Here is a 10,913-nt window from a genome sequence, read left to right on the forward strand (position 1 = left end):
TACTGCTTAGCTTTGAGCCTTAGCTTTATGGCTTCTCCTTCTTCGGCGGGAAGCTTCCCATCTTTGAGGAACTCTATGATGGGGGTTATCCAAGTTATTCCCTCTTCTTCTATGATATCATGTATTTCTAGTTCCTTGATGGAATGGATTTTCAATACTTTCACCAGAACCTTCTTTGTCAAATGAGCAAAGATCAGGGAAGCCAGCTTACTAAGAGCATCAGCTTGCTTGTTTCAAGTTCTGGTAACTTGAGTTCAGGAGCAGCTTTTGAATTCCTTCATAAGCTTCTTGACCTTTTGCTTATACTTCAGCATCGAAGGTTCCCTTGCTGTGAACTCGTTGTTTACTTGGTTGGCCGCCAATCTTGAATCAACAAAAGCGCTTAGTTCCGGGATCTTCATCTTTCTTTCTAAGCAAAGCCCTACAATCAAAGCCTCATATTCAGCCTCATTGTTGGTACATGGAAACTCTAATTGGAGTGCATAAGTATATTCAGTTCCTTGGGGGTCTGTAATTATTAGATCAGCTCCGGAACCTTCTATACTTGAAGCTCCGTCGGTGTAGAGTGTCCACTTTCCCAAAGGGATAAAAGGTTCACCTTCTTTCAGCTCATTCACTTTCATTGGTTCTTTCTGTGTTTCAACTAGAAAGTCGGCCAAGATCTGACCCTTGATTGCCTTTCTAGGTTCATACACTATGTTGTGTTCACTCAAACCGATAGCCCATTTGGCTAGCTATCCTGCGATTTCTGGACTTTCCAAAATGAATTTTATGATTTGTTGGTGACCACCTTCAGTTGATGAGCTTGGAAGTATATTCTAGCCGTTTGTCTATGTGAACAAGTGCTAATCAGCTTCTCAATGGGCGCCTAATTGAGCTTAGTTTCTCTTAGTGCCCTGCAGATGAAGTATACTGGAACTTCGAATTTTTCGCGTTCGACGATAAGCATTGAGCTGATAGCTTCCCTTCTTGCAGAGAGATAAACTGTTATTGCTTCTCCTACTTGAGGAGTTGCTAGGGCAGGCAAGGAAGCTAGATGCTCCTTTAGAGCTAGGAAGGCGGCTTCGGTCTCACTAGTCCATTGGAAGACTTTGTTGTCATTGCAATTTTTCAAAGTTCTAAAGAAGGGTAAAGATTTTTCTGCTGATTTTGAAAGAAATTGTTTAAGGGCGGAAATTTTACCATTGAGCCTTTGAACCTCCTTCTTTGTTTTTGGAGAATGCAAGTCACGAACAGCTTGTACCTTACTTGGGTTAGCTTTTATGCTTTGTTTGTCAATTAAGTGGCCCAAGAATTTACCTTATTCGAAACCAAATGAGCATTTTACCGGATTGAGCTTCATGTTGATGCTTCTAAGATTTTGGAACGTTTCTTCAATATCATTGATCATTACTTCTTCATCTTTACTCTTTATGACTAAGTCATCAACATAAGCTTCCCTGCTTTTCCTAATCTGTGTGGAGAAGGTATTGTCGGTCAAACGTTGATACGTAGCTCCGACGTTTTTCAAACCAAAGGGCATCTTCTTGTAATAGAAGATTCCCTTGTTGGTGTGGAATGCTCTTTTCTCTTCATCTTAAACCTTCATTAAGATCTGGTGCTAGCCTTTGTAGGCCTCCAAGAAGCATTTGCATTGGAAGCTTGTAACGGAATCCACCTTCCAATCAATCTCAGGCAGGGGGTAGCTATCCTTTTTGTTAAGATCCTTGAAATCCACACACATTCGCCAAGATCCGTCAGACTTTTTGACCATGACCGGTTTTGCAATCTAGGAATGGTACCTTACTTCTTGAAGTATATCGACTTTAACAAGCTTATCCACCTCGTTACAGGAAGCAAAGCTTCTTTCAGCAGCCCAGCTTCTTTTCTTTTGAGCGAACTATTTATGTGTGGGTGAGATGTTCAAGGAATGTTTAGCATATTCCCGGGGAACCCCTATCATATCATTTGGAAACCATGCAAAACATATTTACTTTTTTGTAGAAAAGTTATGAGCTTACTCATAGTCTGTGGAGGAAGATTACTATTGATTTTGATAATTTGTTCAGTGTAAGTTGAGTTGATGCTTATCTCCTATATAGGGCTAGCCTCCATTTCTTCATTAAGCTCCCATGACTCTTCTGCAGCAGCTATGAGCAGAGCTTCTTGCATGGTTGGGAATTTCATCATGCCTTGAGCTGTAGAGACTACTGCATCGAAAGTAGCAATTCTAGTTCTTCCGATGAGTATATTATAGTTAGAAGGATACCTGACCACTGTGAAGGAAAGTTTCTCAACACAAGAGATGTCACATCCCAACCTAAGGCGGAAATGCCGGGGCGTGATCCGATTGCTCACAGCTCGGAGATACTATCATAATATAAAAGTGACAATATCTAATTAATTATTTTATTCAAATAATACACACATTATCCAATTATAACAAACAATTTACATATATGAATATAAGTTCAACTAACGATTAACTTGATTATATCCTAAAGTCTTGTCTATGTGTCCAACTTCAATCTTCAATACAAGCAACCTGCATATGCATAGAAAATGGAGTTTTGTCAACATAAAGTTGAGTGAGAATATCACCAATTTTGACACAAAAACATAAATAAGCATAACGTGATAAGTGCAGTAAATATGATCAAACCATAAACAAGTATGTAGACCGTTGCCAAGCGAATCGGGCGTTGGTCAATAGAAGGAGCACCCACTATACGAATTAATGAATAGTATTCCCAATATACGAATGAATGAATAGTAACACAAGTTAGCAAGTAACACGTATGTTTGATTAAGTCACTCACCATTACACGTATGCATTTGTTTGATTTATATATATAGTATGAAATACGGATATGTACGCATATGTCCCCAAAACATTTAGAAAAATTTATAAAATATTGGGATGATAAACTCACCTTAGATTAACGTCAAATGAATATAAATACAAATAAGCGAGCTAACGAATAAGCGCGTCGTCCACTACATGTCAAATTATATAAACAATTCAGAACCTGAGATTTTAGGAAATGATAATATAAATAAAAACGAACTCGTTGCCGCTGGAATCAATCCAAATGGACGTTTAGAACTAAAGTTATGTTTGTTTTAAGATTTAAGCGAGCTGGTACTGACCAGAATCTGAACAGCGAGTTGGAAGTCGGGTTTTTGTTAGTAGCCTTAAAATTTTGTTACGAGAATAAAAGTCTTCTGGACCGAACATTGAATCCGACCAGAAGTATGAGAAAACATAAGTCAAACTTGTCGACTATTTTGCCCTTAAACAGGTTTGAGTCCAATTGACTACCAAGACTCCATCAATTGGCAAAATTGATTGAGGGCTTTTATTCTATATATAAACCTCTACAATATTGAATAATACAACTTACACAGGAGATTAATAGAAGGATGGAAAAACCATGGTCAAAGAGTTCTTGAACTTGAAAGTCAACGTAGCAACACGAACTTGATAAATTCTTGAAGAAGGTGATGAAAGATGAGAGGGATTTTGTGGGTTTTGAGAGGGTGGATGGAAATCAATAGTTTTTAGGGTTTATATATGTGTTTTGATTAAGTACTATGGGTTGTAACTTGTTTATGAAGTAATTCACCCGATTAGGAAACCAAGAAAATGAAATTTCTATTTAATGAGAAAATCTAGTACAATAACTAACAAAATTTGGATTGGACACCAAGAAAATGAAATTTCATCAGCTATAACATTTCTTGGAGTTTAAGTTTCGTTAATTTAATCGAAAATAGGAAATAATTGGCAAAATTAGACCCTGTAGTTCCCGAAAAGGCGATTTTTAGTCGTTTCAAACGATTTTAAAGGTTTCAAAATATGATTTCCATGCGAGGACTCAGATAATTATGTTCATAGTTTAGAACCAAAGATAGTTTGAGTAACGGTACAAATGTTGAGATGATAAGGACATGGTGGATCGTCCGCTGGTACATCCTATATATAAGTGCCCTTATCGAATTGTCATTTGGAGCGTAGCTTCGATTATTAAAAGTTCTATGTTATGATATTTTTATTAAAAGTTAATTATTTTAAAAAAAAATGATTATGTTTAGTTTTTCCTTAATTTCGGGACGAAATTCCCTAAAGAATGGGAGACCGTAACATCTCGAATTTTTCGTATTTGTTTAAACATAGTTAACAAAAATTTTGATGCGTCGAGTTTGATTAATTTGAGTACTTACGTGATTAAAGAGAAGTTAATATAAAGTTATAGCTTTTCAAGTTGTGAATTTGAGATAAGATTAATTCGATTTTATAATAAAATATTATAATAATTAGTAAATAATAATTATGAAAATGCGAAAATGTACGTATTCAAATAAATTGTTAATAGATTAAATTGGGAAGCGGATATTACCGAATCACCGAGATAGCCCTATTCCAATTAAATCTTTAAAATTAGATAAAATATAAAGTGGGTAATTAAAGATATTAAATTAGATTAAGTTGGGATTCGTGGATTTTTCCTTTTTCACAAAATCGTTATAAATATTAGGAAATATGTAACGCCCGGAAATTTCGTTAATCGGCTCGATCGCTTATAAAAGTTTGTTTAAAAGACGGGGTTTCCTATTTCTAATTTAGAGCCTTGTACTACGTTGTAGAAGTTCATTTGTCCATCCTTTCGCTCAAGGCGTCACCTCTTATAACTTGAAGGCTAGTTTAGTATGTAACACCCGGCTTGGAGGTGCTCGAGACTACTTGAACGGTTGAAGGCATATCTAGTCGGGGATTTTACTTATGAACACTGTTTCTTTTCAATTATTACTAGTTATGTTTAAATTTGATTTTGGGCACATTTCCCGGGTTTTTGGGGACTTGTTTAGTACTTATGATTTTCCGCTGATTTTATACTCTGAATTGGTTTTATAAAATTAAAGAAGTGTGTGTTTTTAAATTTTTGGTGAAATTGTGGATGTGGTTACCAACAGTAGGATTCCCGGGAGTCGGGGTCTTACAAAATATGTAAATTGAATTATCGATGGTTTATAATGGAAATTCAAGTAAATAATAAACTTTAAATTAGTTGTGATACCAAAATAAGATGTGGAGTATATAATAAAATATGATAAACACGAGGCTAGAAATGCATGAACCACCATGACTATTCTAACAACTACGAAGTTTATCATTAAGACGTTTAAGGTTTTCAAAATGTATCAAAAGTCAAAGTAGGGAATTGAAGTATTTATGATAGAGATTCAATCAGAAAGTTAATTTAATGATAAAAGTTAAATTAATTAATGGAAGATTTTTTATTTAAAAATAGAAATTAAATTTAGAGAATACATATTTTAGTTTAGTAATAATAAAATTTACAATATATAAATTTTAATAATAAAGATTTATAAAATGCAAAGTAAGTTGTGAAAAGTAACATGAGGAAAAACAATAGATAATAAGATATTTATAGTTTAAAGTTGAGGGTAATGATTTAAATGCACTAAGAAATTTATAGTTTGAGAATATGAAAATAAATAAGAAAAGATGATTGAAATAATATTTTAACGGATATTAGTTAGTATAAGATTTCTTGTTTGGTGTATTTGAGTTTTGTCAAGATTGGCGGTTGTTTGGTTAACGGAATACAGCAGCAAACTCCTTGTCGATTCTAGTAGTCAAATGGAAATCACGAGAAGCAGGTGAACGACATTGATTATAATGATGGATTCTTTGGGAAAACATTTTATGATGGCCAAAGGTTAAACTTTACAAGTTGATGGGTAAGTTGTGGGAATAAGTTGATGTGAAAATATAGATTTGCATATGTATATTGATGTGCTAAAAGTAGTTATTAATTTATTAACTAAATAAATGCTAATCTAGACACTAAGTAATAATTCTAGACTCTTAACTTAACTAAAACTACTAACCGGCAAGTGAATCGGTCGACTCTAGTACAGCTAAGTAAGACTGGATATCGAACCCACGAGACTCTTTTAATTACGTAAACTAACTAAATTAGACTTAACTACATACACGACTATTTATTTATATTATTGGGGGGTTTTACTAAAAACTAATATTAAATTAATCACTAAAACTTAAAGATGACTTAAACCTAGAACTTGGACTTAATTCAGGTAATGATGGAAAACCACCTAGGCTAGAATCCCTAATGTATCAATTATCAAATAGTAGGAAAATGCTAAGTTATGGAACTGGGATCTTAAATTATTCACTTAAAGAAAAACTCGAACAGGACCTCTAACCCTTCTCAAGAAGACACCTATGGATCTCTATTAAGCTCTTAAAAACACCAGTTTAATTAGAATCGCTTACGGTCGCTAATTATTTTATGACAAGTACCTCTAAACGAAATCCTACCTTACAGCTTGGAAATCAAAGGCAGTTTAATAAATTCATTCGACATTAATAGACAAAGCTGAAAAATCAAGCCTAGACGGACTCCTTACGAAGAACTAAATATAGCAATCTTAATCAACCAAGACCTATTAAATAACCTATCACCTTACAGCTTTTTAGGTTAGCAGCACACTTTTATTTATTTGATTAATAATATTGTTTCTATGACCTTATTATAAATCAATTACAAACTAGTCAAGAACACACAGTAAATGACCTAACAGAATCCTATTATATGACAGGCAATCACCAAAGACTCTGTGAAACAATAAAATTCACCAAATAAAACCAAGCATACATATGCATCAAATAAATAATATTAAACTCTTTACTGATTCATAAACCCATAACGAAAGAAAATCCCAAATAAAATCAAACATCAATCAAAAGTTCATCATAAACCTATGTGGTCTAGGGGTTTAGCCAATAACCATACTCAAGAACAAACCAAATAAATAAGGTTCAAAAACTGAATTCATAAAGAAAACAATAAAAGCCAACCAAATAATACTGATGTTTGGATGAGTAGGTGTTGAACCCTTTCTTCTCTAATTTTCTTCTTTTTTTTCTTGATTTTGGTCAAACCCCTCTTTAATAATTCTGTCACCCCTTAGGGACGGCTTCCAGCTGTTGTCAATCAACAGCCAAGAATATGACTTCTGTCACACGTATTCCACCACCAAAAAAACAATATATGATTCTTCTTTTATTATATATATATATATATGGCGGCTACTTTCTCGAATTCCTCGTGACCCCTCTTTAGCCAACTCTCCTCTAAATTTTACTGGCCCAATTCTTTTCTGTTTACTTGCTTAGCCTTGGAGTCCATATTCCCTCTTGCGCTTTAGGCTTTTAGTGCAACCCATGATGCGATCCGGTTTGACCTAAAATGCATTTGAATCACAAGTCCATAAGTAATATTTTAATTACTAAACTTAAAGTGAATGCTTTTCTAAAATTCAACTCACACATAATTTAATTATATATTGGCATTATTACTGTTTATTATTTATCAGATAAATAAAAATATGTTTTAAAAAAATCACTCGCTGGCTTTAAGTTTAGTAAATATATATTTTAGCTGAAAGTCTCTAGAAACCATTAAAATTCCAATACGAGCCAATTAATAATAATAATATTCAATAAAAACTAATTCAAAGTGTAGGAAATAATAATATAAAAAGTATGTCTAATTTAGCTCATATCATATATGTATGTGTATGAAATTGTGCTAGTGAAGACTCGAGGACGAGTCGAGATTATACAATAATGTGATTAAGTTTGAGACATTTAAGTAAATAAACAATGTTTATAAAATTTTTAAAGAATAAAATAACCAAACATATCAAACGAGTTGACCTCCCATGAGCTTTCCATGACAATTTGAATGGCTCAACTAAATAAGCAACATAAAGTTTATGAATTGGGTCTCCCATGAGCGTTCCATGGCAATTTGTTGGCTCAATTAAAATAACGAGTAACAAACAATTGAGTTGGTCAGCTCAAGAGCGTGTACATGTCATTTAACTGACCCAACTAATTAACGAATTATCAAATCAATGGAGTTGGTCGGACCGTGAGCGTTACATGGCATTTAACCGACCCAACTAAATATCGAATCAACGAATTAAATATGAGTAGTTGGTGTACCTCAAGAATCACCCCGGACGATACGTTCCAACCAAAAATCAATTGAAAATGGTTTAAGAAATGGATAGTTAGAGTGCCCATGGATTTCCATGGATATTTCACCCAACTAAGCATTTAAAATGATTTAAAAACACAATTTGGAAGTTTTTCCCGAATTTAGCCACGAACCACCGTGAATTCGGTTTTTTTAAAAGGAGTGGAATCGTTAATCGGTTACGTTTGATCACTTAAGGTCCGGTCGTATGACATCTTGCCCTGCTTTGGCCTAGAGACTCGAGTACTGTGGTCAGGTTATCCTCCACGTAAGGAATAGCGTCTTACCTTGGGTTCTTGGAACCGTTTTGCCAAGGCCCAACTCACAGTTTTCTTGTCCCCTACGGCTAGTAACCGAACATGCCCTACTTCCATGCCCTAAGGAGAAGGAGTAAAAACAAAGCTAGGGAATTCTTAAGGAATTTCCCAAAATAAAAAGATAATCTACTAAAATAAAAGATTTGGAAAAAAAAATTTTGAATGTGAGGCATAGCCTCGGAATTTGTGTGTGTGTGCAATAAATAAATAAGATGAACGTAATAAAATAATTAATTTAAGCAAGGTGTAAACAATTAAATAGCACATAAGACAGTTCAAATAAGCACGTATAAGGTTCCTAGCATATCTAGGACCATTTCTAACGACCTATCTTATAACCTTTGGCTCTGATACCAATCTGTCACACCCCAACCTAAGGCGGAAATGCCGGAGCGTGATCTGATTGCTCACAGCTCGAAGATACTATCATGAATATAAATGACAATATCTAATTAATTATTTTATTCAAATAATACAAAAAACATCCAAATACAACAAAACAATTCAAGTAAATACATATAATAAGTTTAAATTCATGTTTGTCTTCGTTAAAACCCTAAGGTATTTCTAAATGTCCATACGCATGCAAAGTCAACCGTTTATGAGCGTATCTTCAACAATAAATCAAAAACCGAAGAAGATGATGAAGGGTGGAGGTAGGTGACGGCTGGAGGGTGTTTACTTAGGGTTTAGGGAAGTTTATGGCATGATAAATAAGAGTTGTTTATATAGGAAACACTAAAACGAACTAATTATGGTTATTTACTTGTTTAAGCAACCAAAACTAAGCGATTTAGATACCAAAAACGAATTAGGAAACAAAATATGTCAACTAATGTTATGAAACATTTAAATTTTATTTTATTTCTTTCCAAACCAAAATCTTTAAGTAACCCGATTTTGTCATTAATTGATTATTTTGTTTCCTAATTCATTTTTGGTATCTAAATCGCTTATTTTTAGCATAAATCAAGTGAATTAAGGTCCAAGAAAACTAATATAACTAAAATACATGTCCATATACATAACCCCTTGATCAAGCACAAAATCTATAGATTATTTCATTGATTTGGTCATTAAATGCTTATTCGGTTGCTTAAATGAGTAAATAACCATAATTAGTTCATTTAAGTGTTTCCTATATAAACAACTCTTATTTATCATGCCATAAACTTCCCTAAACCCTAAATAAACACCCTCCAGCCGTCACCTACCACCACCCTTCATCATCTTCTTCGGTTTTTGATTTATAGTTGAAGATACGCTCATAAACGGTTGACTTTGCATGCATATGGACATTTAGAAATAACGAAGACAAACATGAATTTAAACTTATTATATGTATTTACTTGAATTGTTTTGTTGTATTTGGATGTTTTTTGTATTCTTTGAATAAAATAAATAATTAGATATTGTCATTTATATTCATGATAGTATCTTCGAGCTGCGAGAAATCGGATCACGCCCCGGCATTTCCGCCTTAGGTTGGGGTATAACAAAAAAGATCTCCATCTCTAAAACGAACATCCAAAGTGATCTTCCTGATTGGAACAACCTTTTCTCCGATGAAGCCTTTGAGAGAATTGTTGGTTGATTGGAGTTGTTTCTTGAACTCTTGTGGAAGTTTGAGGAAACATCTTTTATACATCACCTCCATTGCTGTCCTACGGTCCATGTAGACTCCGTCTATAAGGAAGCCATTAAGCTCAGCTTCTACAATGACAAGAGTCGTGACTTTGTTGTGAGGGTCAGTTGGAAGGAAGCATATGCTTTGATGGTTCCAGGCGATTGTTCGTTGCCTCTTGTTACATATCCGAACCATGTTTACTTCAAACACTTTCTTTCCGCCCCCTTTACCTTCTTTTGGTTCCTTCAGTAGGTGAGCTAACTCGCCACTTTGAACAGAATCTTTGATACGTTTCTTCAACTAGAAGCAATTATTGGTATGGTGGCCAACGTCATTGTGGAAGGCACAAAACTTGCCTGCATCACGCTTACTTGCCGGATTGGACAATGAACGAGGAGGACAAAAGTTGTGTTTAACCTCTTCGGTTGCCAGTATCTCTTATGGAGTTTTGGTTAACACAGAGAAGATCAGCTTGTCTTTCTTTGATGGTTTTTGTTGTCGAGAAGAATGACTTCTGTCATCTGACCTTCTATGCTAGTAATGCTTCTATGGATGCTTCTCGACAAAAGACTGAATCGAGGTTTCTTTCCTTCCGAGGAGTGGTTTCTCCAGTTTCCGTGGTAACGTTTCCTCATTTCTTGGTTATCCAAGGCTTCTCCTCCTCGAAGGTAAGCTTCTATTCTTTCGAAAGCTTCCTTCATGGTTTGAGGAATGTTTTCATTGAACCTTCTCACCCGCTTCTTTGCTTTGATAGCGTTAATGTGTCCTGAAACACGCATCTTTTTTGAAGCACCAATATAGTTTAAGCACTCTTTCTTGTATCTTTCCATGAGGATTCAAAGATCTTTGTGTTCCCTCTTCCTGATTTGATGTAGGACCGCCGCGTCCTTGGTG

The 10,913-nt window shown here is 34.6% G+C and overlaps 1 protein-coding gene across 1 annotated transcript; it reads right to left on the reverse strand.

Moving 5' to 3' along the window:
• Positions 1-254: 254 nt before the first annotated feature.
• Positions 255-623, reverse strand: LOC143622524 (uncharacterized). Its single transcript, XM_077093643.1, has one exon. It carries the CDS (start codon positions 621-623, stop codon positions 255-257), a length of 369 nt encoding a protein of 122 aa, XP_076949758.1.
• Positions 624-10,913: the final 10,290 nt, after the last annotated feature.

This window comes from Bidens hawaiensis, unplaced genomic scaffold, assembly GCF_021521415.1.
Source record: "Bidens hawaiensis isolate Kalapana, Puna unplaced genomic scaffold, B.hawaiensis_p1.1 tig00003182_1, whole genome shotgun sequence".
Classification (NCBI taxonomy): domain Eukaryota; kingdom Viridiplantae; phylum Streptophyta; class Magnoliopsida; order Asterales; family Asteraceae; genus Bidens; species Bidens hawaiensis.

Coding starts and splice junctions, on each gene's coding strand:
- LOC143622524 (XM_077093643.1), bottom strand. CDS start 623: ATGAAAGTGAATGAGCTGAAAGAAGGTGAACCTTTTATCCCTTTGGGA.